The sequence below is a fragment of the Leishmania infantum genome, chromosome 14 (assembly GCF_000002875.2).
Source record: "Leishmania infantum JPCM5 genome chromosome 14".
NCBI classification, from domain to species: domain Eukaryota; phylum Euglenozoa; class Kinetoplastea; order Trypanosomatida; family Trypanosomatidae; genus Leishmania; species Leishmania infantum.
In genome coordinates, this window is record NC_009398.2 from 491878 (window position 1) to 504162 (window position 12285).

Here is a 12285-nt window from a genome sequence, read left to right on the forward strand (position 1 = left end):
TGGAGGAGGCAAACGCGGAGAGGGAGCGTCTGCAGAGCGAGCTGGAGGAGAAGGGCTCGGAGGCGGAGGCCGCCAAGGAGGACAGCGAGGCGCTGCGCGGCCAGCTGGAGGAGACGACCCAGCAGCTGGAGGAGGCGAACGCGGAGAGGGAGCGTCTGCAGAGCGAGCTGGAGGAGAAGGGCTCGGAGGCGGAGGCCGCCAAGGAGGACAACGAGACCCTGCGCGGCCAGCTGGAGGAGACGACCCAGCAGCTGGAGGAGGCAAACGCGGAGAAGGAGCGCCTGCAGAGCGAGCTGGAGGAGAAGGGCTCGGAGGCCGAGGCCGCCAAGGAGGACAACGAGGCGCTGCGCGGCCAGCTGGAGGAGGCGAACGCGGAGAAGGAGCGTCTACAGAGCGAGCTGGAGGAGAAGGGCTCGGAGGCCGAGGCCGCCAAGGAGGACAGCGAGGCGCTGCGCGGCCAGCTGGAGGAGACGACCCAGCAGCTGGAGGAGGCGAACGCGGAGAAGGAGCGCCTACAGAGCGAGCTGGAGGAGAAGGGCTCGGAGGCGGAGGCCGCCAAGGAGGACAGCGAGGCGCTGCGCGGCCAGCTGGAGGAGACGACCCAGCAGCTGGAGGAGGCGAACGCGGAGAAGGAGCGCCTGCAGAGCGAGCTGGAGGAGAAGGGCTCGGAGGCCGAGGCCGCCAAGGAGGACAACGAGGCGCTGCGCGGCCAGCTGGAGGAGACGACCCAGCAGCTGGAGGAGGCGAACGCGGAGAGGGAGCGTCTGCAGAGCGAGCTGGAGGAGAAGGGCTCGGAGGCCGAGGCCGCCAAGGAGGACAACGAGGCGCTGCGCGGCCAGCTGGAGGAGGCGAACGCGGAGAAGGAGCGCCTGCAGAGCGAGCTGGAGGAGAAGGGCTCGGAGGCCGAGGCCGCCAAGGAGGACAACGAGGCGCTGCGCGGCCAGCTGGAGGAGACGACCCAGCAGCTGGAGGAGGCGAACGCGGAGAACGAGCGCCTGCAGAGCGAGCTGGAGGAGAAGGGCTCGGAGGCCGCGGCCGCCAAGGAGGACAGCGAGGCGCTGCGCGGCCAGCTGGAGGAGGCGACCCAGCAGCTGGAGGAGGCGAACGCGGAGAGGGAGCGTCTGCAGAGCGAGCTGGAGGAGAAGGGCTCGGAAGCCGAGGCCGCCAAGGAGGACAACGAGGCGCTGCGCGGCCAGCTGGAGGAGGCGACCCAGCAGCTGGAGGAGGCGAACGCGGAGAGGGAGCGTCTGCAGAGCGAGCTGGAGGAGAAGGGCTCGGAGGCCGAGGCCGCCAAGGAGGACAACGAGACGCTGCGCGGCCAGCTGGAGGAGACGACCCAGCAGCTGGAGGAGGCGAACGCGGAGAAGGAGCGCCTGCAGAGCGAGCTGGAGGAGAAGGGCTCGGAGGCCGAGGCCGCCAAGGAGGACAACGAGGCGCTGCGCGGCCAGCTGGAGGAGGCGAACGCGGAGAAGGAGCGCCTGCAGAGCGAGCTGGAGGAGAAGGGCTCGGAGGCCGAGGCCGCCAAGGAGGACAACGAGACGCTGCGCGGCCAGCTGGAGGAGGCGAACGCGGAGAAGGAGCGTCTGCACAGCGAGCTGGAGGAGAAGGGCTCGGAGGCCGAGGCCGCCAAGGAGGACAACGAGGCGCTGCGCGGCCAGCTGGAGGAGGCGAACGCGGAGAAGGAGCGCCTGCAGAGCGAGCTGGAGGAGAAGGGCTCGGAGGCCGAGGCCGCCAAGGAGGACAACGAGGCGCTGCGCGGCCAGCTGGAGGAGGCGAACGCGGAGAAGGAGCGTCTGCAGAGCGAGCTGGAGGAGAAGGGCTCGGAGGCCGCGGCCGCCAAGGAGGACAGCGAGGCGCTGCGCGGCCAGCTGGAGGAGGCGACCCAGCAGCTGGAGGAGGCGAACGCGGAGAAGGAGCGTCTGCAGAGCGAGCTGGAGGAGAAGGGCTCGGAGGCCGCGGCCGCCAAGAAGGACAACGAGGCGCTGCGCGGCCAGCTGGAGGAGACGGCCCAGCAGCTGGAGGAGGCGAACGCGGAGAGGGAGCGTCTGCAGAGCGAGCTGGAGGAGAAGGGCTCGGAAGCCGAGGCCGCCAAGGAGGACAACGAGGCGCTGCGCGGCCAGCTGGAGGAGGCGAACGCGGAGAAGGAGCGTCTGCAGAGCGAGCTGGAGGAGAAGGGCTCGGAGGCCGAGGCCGCCAAGGAGGACAACGAGACGCTGCGCGGCCAGCTGGGGGAGGCGAACGCGGAGAAGGAGCGCCTGCAGAGCGAGCTGGAGGAGAAGGGCTCGGAGGCCGAGGCCGCCAAGGAGGACAGCGAGGCGCTGCGCGGCCAGCTGGAGGAGGCGAACGCGGAGAAGGAGCGCCTACAGAGCGAGCTGGAGGAGAAGGGCTCGGAGGCGGAGGCCGCCAAGGAGGACAGCGAGGCGCTGCGCGGCCAGCTGGAGGAGGCGAACGCGGAGAAGGAGCGTCTGCAGAGCGAGCTGGAGGAGAAGGGCTCGGAGGCGGAGGCCGCCAAGGAGGACAGCGAGGCGCTGCGCGGCCAGCTGGAGGAGGCGAACGCGGAGAAGGAGCGTCTGCAGAGCGAGCTGGAGGAGAAGGGCTCGGAGGCGGAGGCCGCCAAGGAGGACAACGAGGCGCTGCGCGGCCAGCTGGAGGAGGCGAACGCGGAGAAGGAGCGTCTGCAGAGCGAGCTGGAGGAGAAGGCCTCGGAGGCGGAGGCCGCCAAGGAGGACAGCGAGGCGCTGCGCGACCAGCTGGAGGAGGCGAACGCGGAGAAGGAGCGTCTGCAGAGCGAGCTGGAGGAGAAGGGCTCGGAGGCGGAGGCCGCCAAGGAGGACAGCGAGGCGCTGCGCGGCCAGCTGGAGGAGACGACCCAGCAGCTGGAGGAGGCGAACGCGGAGAAGGAGCGCCTGCAGAGCGAGCTGGAGGAGAAGGGCTCGGAGGCCGCGGCCGCCAAGGAGGACAGCGAGGCGCTGCGCGGCCAGCTGGAGGAGGCGAACGCGGAGAAGGAGCGTCTGCAGAGCGAGCTGGAGGAGAAGGGCTCGGAGGCGGAGGCCGCCAAGGAGGACAGCGAGGCGCTGCGCGGCCAGCTGGAGGAGACGACCCAGCAGCTGGAGGAGGCGAACGCGGAGAAGGAGCGCCTGCAGAGCGAGCTGGAGGAGAAGGGCTCGGAGGCCGAGGCCGCCAAGGAGGACAACGAGGCGCTGCGCGGCCAGCTGGAGGAGGCGACCCAGCAGCTGGAGGAGGCGAACGCGGAGAAGGAGCGTCTGCAGAGCGAGCTGGAGGAGAAGGGCTCGGAGGCCGAGGCCGCCAAGGAGGACAACGAGGCGCTGCGCGGCCAGCTGGAGGAGACGACCCAGCAGCTGGAGGAGGCGAACGCGGAGAAGGAGCGCCTGCAGAGCGAGCTGGAGGAGAAGGGCTCGGAGGCCGAGGCCGCCAAGGAGGACAACGAGGCGCTGCGCGGCCAGCTGGAGGAGACGACCCAGCAGCTGGAGGAGGCGAACGCGGAGAAGGAGCGTCTGCAGAGCGAGCTGGAGGAGAAGGGCTCGGAGGCGGAGGCCGCCAAGGAGGACAACGAGGCGCTGCGCGGCCAGCTGGAAGAGACGACCCAGCAGCTGGAGGAGGCGAACGCGGAGAAGGAGCGCCTGCAGAGCGAGCTGGAGGAGAAGGGCTCGGAGGCCGAGGCCGCCAAGGAGGACAACGAGGCGCTGCGCGGCCAGCTGGAGGAGACGACCCAGCAGCTGGAGGAGGCGAACGCGGAGAGGGAGCGTCTGCAGAGCGAGCTGGAGGAGAAGGGCTCGGAGGCCGAGGCCGCCAAGGAGGACAACGAGGCGCTGCGCGGCCAGCTGGAGGAGGCGACCCAGCAGCTGGAGGAGGCGAACGCGGAGAAGGAGCGTCTGCAGAGCGAGCTGGAGGAGAAGGGCTCGGAGGCGGAGGCCGCCAAGGAGGACAACGAGGCGCTGCGCGGCCAGCTGGAAGAGACGACCCAGCAGCTGGAGGAGGCGAACGCGGAGAAGGAGCGCCTGCAGAGCGAGCTGGAGGAGAAGGGCTCGGAGGCCGAGGCCGCCAAGGAGGACAACGAGGCGCTGCGCGGCCAGCTGGAGGAGACGACCCAGCAGCTGGAGGAGGCGAACGCGGAGAAGGAGCGTCTGCAGAGCGAGCTGGAGGAGAAGGGCTCGGAGGCGGAGGCCGCCAAGGAGGACAACGAGGCGCTGCGCGGCCAGCTGGAGGAGACGACCCAGCAGCTGGAGGAGGCGAACGCGGAGAAGGAGCGCCTGCAGAGCGAGCTGGAGGAGAAGGGCTCGGAGGCCGAGGCCGCCAAGGAGGACAGCGAGGCGCTGCGCGGCCTGGAGGAGACGACCCAGCAGCTGGAGGAGGCGAACGCGGAGAAGGAGCGTCTGCAGAGCGAGCTGGAGGAGAAGGCCTCGGAGGCCGAGGCCGCCAAGGAGGACAACGAGGCGCTGCGCGGCCAGCTGGAGGAGACGACCCAGCAGCTGGAGGAGGCGAACGCGGAGAAGGAGCGCCTGCAGAGCGAGCTGGAGGAGAAGGGCTCGGAGGCGGAGGCCGCCAAGGAGGACAACGAGGCGCTGCGCGGCCAGCTGGAGGAGACGACCCAGCAGCTGGAGGAGGCGAACGCGGAGAAGGAGCGCCTGCAGAGCGAGCTGGAGGAGAAGGGCTCGGAGGCGGAGGCCGCCAAGGAGGACAGCGAGGCGCTGCGCGGCCAGCTGGAGGAGGCGAACGCGGAGAAGGAGCGCCTGCAGAGCGAGCTGGAGGAGAAGGGCTCGGAGGCCGAGGCCGCCAAGGAGGACAGCGAGGCGCTGCGCGGCCAGCTGGAGGAGACGACCCAGCAGCTGGAGGAGGCGAACGCGGAGAAGGAGCGCCTGCAGAGCGAGCTGGAGGAGAAGGGCTCGGAGGCGGAGGCCGCCAAGGAGGACAACGAGGCGCTGCGCGGCCAGCTGGAGGAGACGACCCAGCAGCTGGAGGAGGCGAACGCGGAGAAGGAGCGCCTGCAGAGCGAGCTGGAGGAGAAGGGCTCGGAGGCGGAGGCCGCCAAGGAGGACAACGAGGCGCTGCGCGGCCAGCTGGAGGAGACGACCCAGCAGCTGGAGGAGGCGAACGCGGAGAAGGAGCGCCTGCAGAGCGAGCTGGAGGAGAAGGGCTCGGAGGCGGAGGCCGCCAAGGAGGACAACGAGGCGCTGCGCGGCCAGCTGGAGGAGACGACCCAGCAGCTGGAGGAGGCGAACGCGGAGAGGGAGCGACTGCGGCGAGCTCTGTCATGTGAGAATGCGGAGCGTAGTGCTGCTGCTGAGTGCTGTAGCGCACTGGAGAGGAAGGTGCAGTTTGTGGTCTCCGACAGGGACTCGTTATCGTTGATTGTTGCGGAGACTGTCAAGGAGAAGTCGTCGCTGGCGAAGAGGTTGGCAGACGCTGAAGGGAAGTGCGCCCTGCTGAGCGGGGAAGCGGAAGAGCTGCGCGGAAGTTTGCGGGCGTGCGAGGATAAGGTGCGCGCGGCCGAGGCTGAGCGGAGGCGGCTGTCGGAGGAATTGACGTCCGCGCTGTGGGCGAAGCGGAAGCTCGAAAAGGACAAGGAAAGGCTGAAGGAGGGCTATGTACAGTCGGAAAAGGAGCGGCGTAAACTGGATGCGCGGTTCGAGGCGAGGAATGAGAGTCATGGGAGCGAGGTGGCAGCGGTGCCGTGTGCGGCGTCAAAGCAGCCGGTGGAGGGGTGCTTCAGGGCGACTCGCACGGCTCTCAAGGTACTGCGGAATAACGGTGTTGAAGTGGAGGTGCGGGGGGATGAGTTGGCTGGCGCGTGAGGCATGTAATGCACGATCTTGCGCTGTCCAGTGTTTGTAGTTCGCATGCTTAAAAGACCGGGGAGGTGAACCTGTCGAACCTCCTGTCTCCCTTTCAAACTCTCTCTTACTGTGGAGGCGGATACGTAAAGGACAGAGCAAGTGGAGGAGGCCAACGGCGGGGTCGAGGGCGCGGCTGCACCTGAGAGTAAAGATGCTGTTGTTGTTGTTGCGTGTGCTCGGCCGAGGCACTGCCTGTGCTCAGCTGCACAGGAAACCATAGAATATATATATATATGTACACATATGTTTGTTCTTCGGTTTCCGCACATCGACGGACTTCGAAGGAAAGCGCAGCAGATAGGTGGAGCTACGCCGACATACACGCTCACCCACATCCGTGCCTGTGCGGTTGCGTAGGTGCGTGAATAATGTCCCACTTTTCTGTTGTTTGCTTCCTCGTGTGTTTTCCTTCTCTCTTTGTTTGATCATCGCTAGCATGTTTGTTTTCGTGTCCCCCCACCCCCGACGGCGGACCGTGGCCTTGAGCGCCGCGACCCTTTTTTCCGTGACGTATTCGGTGCACGCTGCCCTCGTACACATTTTAGTGTGCTCCGCGATGTTGCACTCTGGAATCTGTTTATCGCCCCGACCCTTTTCGTGCTCTTGCCCTCTCTCTTTCGATATCGGCACTGTATACTGCATAAGACAGCGATGAGGTTGAGTCCAGCAGCAGTGCGAAGAAGAACCCCCTCCCCCCCCTCATCCCGGCCTGGCTTGGCTTACGTGGGATGGGTGGTGGCGGATCGGCTTTCATAATCACTTCTGGCGTCATTGGCGGGTGAGCGAGAGAGATCACCTTGCTCGTAGACGCTCCACCCATCTTCTCTGCGAGGCCGCAGTCTTCGTGGAGGACGACGCTGCGAGGGTTGAGTGCGCCCTGCAGTTCTCGCTCGGGCTCACACAAACGCCATTTCCGTGTACTACGCATCCACGGACAAAGACGAAGAGGGGGAGGGAAACTTGGGCGTACGTGGTGCCTGCGAATGGCTCTCGTTGTCTGTCCCTCTCTCATCGCTCATGTTTAGGTGTCTCGTGCGTGCGCGCCATGGCCGCTTCTCTTTCATTCATGCACGCCCTCGTTCTCCCCTTCCTTCTTCGCATGTACCTCGCCCTGCTGTCCTCCTCCGCCTCTGTGTTTCTGTGCCTCTGCCTCTCCTTTCCCATGGCCCTTACCACTGCACATGCGCACTTGCGCACGTCGTACACCCCACTCACCTCAGCGAGCGCCGGTGTACGCAGAGCAGCTTTGCCAGCCGCATCAACACCACCAACCATCGACGCAGTCCGCGCACGTCAGCACGCCGCGGTGCGTCTCTCTCGGAAAGAGGCCGCTTAGTATTTCGGATCTTCTCACGCGCGCAGCACGGGAAACAGAAAGAAACGAGAGAGCCGCACCCACGCACCCCCCCCTCCTCCTCCTCCTCCTCCTCCTCTCCCCCACAGCGACAAGGACAACGAGCCAACACGCCCAAGGCACCTTAGAATCGTACGCGCTCTCTGTGTAGCAACACAGCTACAACCCCTTCTTGACACATCTCACACACGCACACACGCACGCAGACGGAACGGAAAACGCAACTCTTCGCCCTCTTCGCTTCCTCCTCCTTCTCTCTGTGTGTGGGTGTTCCTCTCGTGGCCGCTGTTGGACGTGAGCCCCTTCACCTTTTTTATACCCGTGCACCTTTGCGGTTGGCGGGCCACATCGAGGAAAGGGCCTTGTATGTCTTGGTGCGTGCGTGCTGCCTGCGTCACACGGTCGCATGTATCGGGCCTCATCCTTCTCTTGCCCGATTGTGTAGTGCAGCTCCTTTCACGGACCTTGCTTTGCGTGCAGTCGGTTCTGTGCGGGGGGCTAAGGCCGTAACTGTCTTTTAGTTGCTCTTCCCCACTGCTACCCCTTCCGTGGGGTGGTCTAGGTGCCTTCTACAGCCGCTTGCCCGCTATTTTTCTTGCTGTGTCTCACTGCACGTGCCAGGGCCGCCGCCTTCGGACCTCTAACCCTCGCGCTAGGAGCTGTTTTACGTGTCCTTTTCATTGCCCGCCGGTACCTGCTTTTGCCACAACGTCGCAATGGATCTGGCGGAGAAGCGGAAGCAGCTGGAGGCCCTTCGCGCCGCCCGGCAAGCGAAGCAGCAGGTAGTGGAGCAGTACATCTCTGGCCGTTCCTCAAACCCGGGTGGCAGCCCAACGTCCTCGACGTCCTTGTCGAGGAGTACCCTTGCTTTGGCACCTCCTGCCATTGCTTCTGCGGGCGACTCAGCGGCAGCGACAGGCACCTCGACTTTGCCAAGCTCGGCACTGCCACCGCCGCTTCGTAGCCGCAGCGGTGGGGGGCGGCTGTCTGTATCGTCGACTCGCGGCACCGCTGCCACCGCCAAAGCCGCCGCCCCTTCTGCGGCCTCATCGCCTGTCACGTCGGCCTCGCCGACCACCCCGACGGCGCAGAAGGCGCGCCCGACAACCCCTAGTAGGCAGTCCGCTCCCTCACAGGCGCAAGATGCCGCCGCCGCCGATGGGGGCGCCGCACCTCGATCGATTCACCTGGTGTCATTCAACAAGGAGAGCACGTCGGCGCACGCACCCGTGGCCGGCTTCTCTGCCGCTTCTCCAAACGCGCACCCTGTTGTCGGGTCGCTTTATGGATCAGCTCTGCCGCCGGTTACCTCAAGGGCCGCCGCCGCGCCTCCAACAGAGGAAGGACTGGCCGCTTATGGGGGCTGGGGCTTCCTGCGAAAGTGTATGCGTGTCTCAGCGCGGGATGCCACCGGGGCTGTGGTGACGCAACCCGTCTGCATCTTCAACCCTTCTGTGCTGCTCGGTGATGTAGCCGGGTCAGTCGAGAGTAGCCGCCGACGCGTCATCTTGGACTCCACCTCGTGCCTCGTGCCCTACGACGGCGCGGCTGCCGGCCAGCGACTCGGCGATGCTGCCATGATGACCTCGCCTACGGTGTGGTCGGTGTGCGTGGCAGCGGCCTACGGATCGTGCGACTCTCCCGCTGTAACGGTTGGCGGCAATGGCGGTGAGCTTTCCGTGAACACGCGCTGCCATGGTAACACCGACCTGGCAGGGCCGGACAATCGCACGGGCGCCAGCGCGCTCGACCCGCTGTTCATGCTCAGCCCCGGTGGCACCTCTGTCGGGATGTCTCAGCAGCGCACCGGTGCGGCTGCCAGGCCGGCGACCGGTGCCGCTGCCGCTGCGGCTGCTGCGAGGGTGCGTGCCTCCATGGATTGCGGGTATCCGTGGGGCTCCGCCTCCGCCGCACCGTCGGCTGTGCCGGGCACCACGACAGAGTCGGCTCTGAAGGTGGCGAAGGAGTCACCAGGACTTGTGCTGGCGTGGTTCCTCGTGCCTCTGCCTGCCAACACGATGCCCCGAAAGGAGGGCTCCTTTGCCGGGGCTGCAGCGGCTGCTGGTGGTGGGTTCGTGGGCTGCGTCAGCGGCAACATAACGACGACGCCTGAGCACGTTGTGATTGTGCTCCCTCTCGTGTGCGACTCGGAGGTGACGACACTGCTCGCCCATCCATTGCAGCCGTCGACGCTGCTCGGTGGAACCCGGTGTGGCCGGATCGTGCAGTGGTCGATTGGGCAGGCATGGGCACAGATCGAACCGCGCCGGCTACTGGAGCGGGCGCTGGCGACGACAGGCACCACGACGACTCTGCTACTTCCGCCACAGCGACCGGCCCACTCATCGTTTCCGTCGCCGCAGGCACATCAAGCGCCGGTGTTGCGCATGGCCGTTCACGGCGACGCCAGCTGCCACCACCTTTACTCCATCAGCCAAGAGGGCAAGGTGTGCACGTGGACGGCGTCGCAGCCACTGCACCCAACGGCGTCCTGCCTGTCATACCTCGGCATTCGGCCGATGGGCTGTATCGGGGTGACGGCGCAGTTCGTGGAGCGGGCCGGCACGGACGCCATGACAAAGGTTTTCATTGGCACCACCTCGGGTGCGCTCCTCGTCGGCGCGAACAGGGACGCGAAGTCGATCGAGCTCCAGTACTACGGCCCGCCACGCGCGCTGCCAACTTCATCGACTGTTATTAGGACACTCGACATCACCGCCACGTCAGCCTACCCGAACGGTGCAGCAGCAGCCTCTACCGCTTCGTTCCGTGACGGCGCAGGGGCCACCGCGTCGACTTGTTTGACAGCCTCGCTCGAGCACCCCGCGGGCGCTGAGGCTTCTGCTGCTCCTGAGCAGAGCGGTCACCACCTCACCGCGATGTCCTCGCCATCACCAGCGGCTGCCGCGGTGGCGCGCCGTGTTCAGGCTGCGGCACTGCAGCCACACCGAGGTCGCATCGTCTCGATGGCTTTGCAAACGGCGACCCACGGCCTGCGGGGTCGTGACTGTATCGTGTCGGCGGCGACGGACGGCAGCTGCGTCGCCTGGTTTGACCGCTCTGTCATCCCTCTCGAAGGCTTCTCCTCGGCCGTAACGAGCGTCTGCTGGTCGCCGACGAAGCATGGCGTTCTCGCTGCCGGTGACGCCAGTGGACTGGTTACCGTGTGGGCTGTGAACACGAGCATCATTACGCCTGTGGTGACCGTGTCGCTGCGTGAAGCGGGCCACCGCGCTTGCGGCAACGCGTCATCAGACGGGGTGCTGTGGGTGGTGCCAGGGACGAGCGACGCAGCTGCTGGAGCTGGCGACGGCACCGCCGGTGGTGGTACCTTAGGCTTTGGGGGTGACGACGATGAGGCCGATGCTGTCGACGGAGAGGAGGTGGGTGCCTCGCTGGGTGAGGCTGACGTGGTCGGCTCCGCCATCTCCTCTGTCTTCTTCTCTCGCGACGGGCAGTGGCTGTTCGCGAGTACGGCGAGAGGCTACGTGCACACACTGCACTTGGGCACTTCACTGGTGTAGTGCTGCTGAGATGAGGAGGAGGGGAGGGGCAGGTGGCGAAAGGCGCACGGGGAGTGACGGAAACGCCCCCCTCTTCCCTCAGGCATACGCACGCGCCCTCTTCAGCTGATGTACAACACACAGCCTACAGAGGCCAATGACGGTGTAGAGCCAGAAAGAACTACTGACCCAGGCAGATGATGGTAAAGTGCGCACCTCATTGGAAAAAATGCTGCTGCCGACAGGCTGCTGGCACCCCGCCAACCCGTGGCTCTCCTTCTTGTGCTTCCGAATCTCCGCGGGGTGGTGAGGCGAGAATTCAGAGGTCGCTCGCACCCTGCTGGGCCTTGTACGAACTGGGCAAGTGGCCGCCGTTCAGAAAACGCGTCATGCCGTCTCCTGACGACACAGGGACAGGGCCGCGATGTGTACGTTCTCATGATCCAACTATCCCCTTCTCTTATGTGCATGACCTCTGGTGTCTATCCTGTCCTCCGCTCGCACAGCGTGGCAGCTGCAATGCACTCTCTCCTCCCCTCTCTTCCTGCAGACGATGCGCCAGCTCAACAGAACGAGTGTTTCGGCTCATCGCTTCACCAGTCACCACCCCGACAGAGACCGCCACCGTCAAGCATGTTGGGTGCACCGAGTCCGGCAGCAGGCGGGCTCAGACGCCGTCTTGTACGGCTTCAGGGGTGACGGGCGGACTAGGCAGCAGAGGCACTAACGGGCCGAAGATCCTGGCAGCCCTCTCCGCGCCGAGGGGCAGCACCAGCCGCGAGAACCCTCAAAGAGCTCTGAAGGCAGGGCTGTCCGTCGGGTGGCCGGTAGAGGGACAAGACAATGAGGTGCTCACAGGGGTGGAAGCTTGCCACGCGGGAAGGCGACACGCCACGGGGCTGCATTTTCCTCTGCTAGAGTGCACGCCAATGCAGCTGTGTTGCACGTGCACACGGGCAGGCATTTAGTCAGCTTGGCTGCCCTGATCATGTGCATACGATGCGCACAACGAGATTGCATCCAGCCGACACACCGTCTTCAGGACCTTTCCGGTGTAGACGTGACAAGAGCGATCCTTCGCTATCAGACTCAGGGTGTGACCCCTCATTCCCACGCAGCTGTGCCGGACCGCGGCTCTCGGGCTAGAACGCGCGGAGGTGCTGGCTGTTGGCTTTGAGGCCGTAGTGCCACAGAAGTGTGCCGAGCAAGACGTGGATAAGTGGAATGCGTGTGAGTGCGCTAGAGAGCGCGAGCGAGTCGCTAGTCGACGCACGACTAGCGACAGCAGGGGGCACATGCGCTTCTTCTATCCGACCTCTCCCGTGCGATGAGGTTAGAGGAGACATGCAACCATGGAAAATGCATCAAAGAAGTTTGCAAGTGATTCACACACACACACACACACACACACACAGATGATGCTTCATAAGATGCGCACCACATGTGGTGCGCTTGCGTGCGTGCAGCGGTCTGTCGCCTCATTTGTCGTGCGCTGTTCTCTTAGTATGGTGACGGGGGGTCTCGTACGGGTCTTTTGCTTTTTCAAAATCTCTCCTCCGCTTCTGCTCCTCTT

At 65.6% G+C, this 12285-nt stretch overlaps 2 protein-coding genes across 2 annotated transcripts in view; both read left to right on the forward strand.

The window, feature by feature from the left end:
- Nucleotides 1–5813, forward strand: part of LINJ_14_1190 (putative kinesin K39) — a gene marked incomplete at both ends in the record, with an annotated part of 8781 nt that extends 2968 nt beyond the window's left edge. The window contains one exon of the mRNA XM_001464262.2: nucleotides 1–5813. This exon is cut by the window's left edge and continues 2968 nt beyond it. Coding sequence (XP_001464299.2) covers nucleotides 1–5813 — 5813 coding nt within the window.
- A 2112-nt stretch (nucleotides 5814–7925) lies between these two features.
- Nucleotides 7926–10733, forward strand: LINJ_14_1200 (conserved hypothetical protein; the record flags this gene model as incomplete). The annotated part of the gene is made up of 1 exon (XM_001464263.1): nucleotides 7926–10733. The coding sequence occupies one exon, from the start codon at nucleotides 7926–7928 to the stop codon at nucleotides 10731–10733; it is 2808 nt and encodes a 935-aa protein (XP_001464300.1).
- Nucleotides 10734–12285: the final 1552 nt, after the last annotated feature.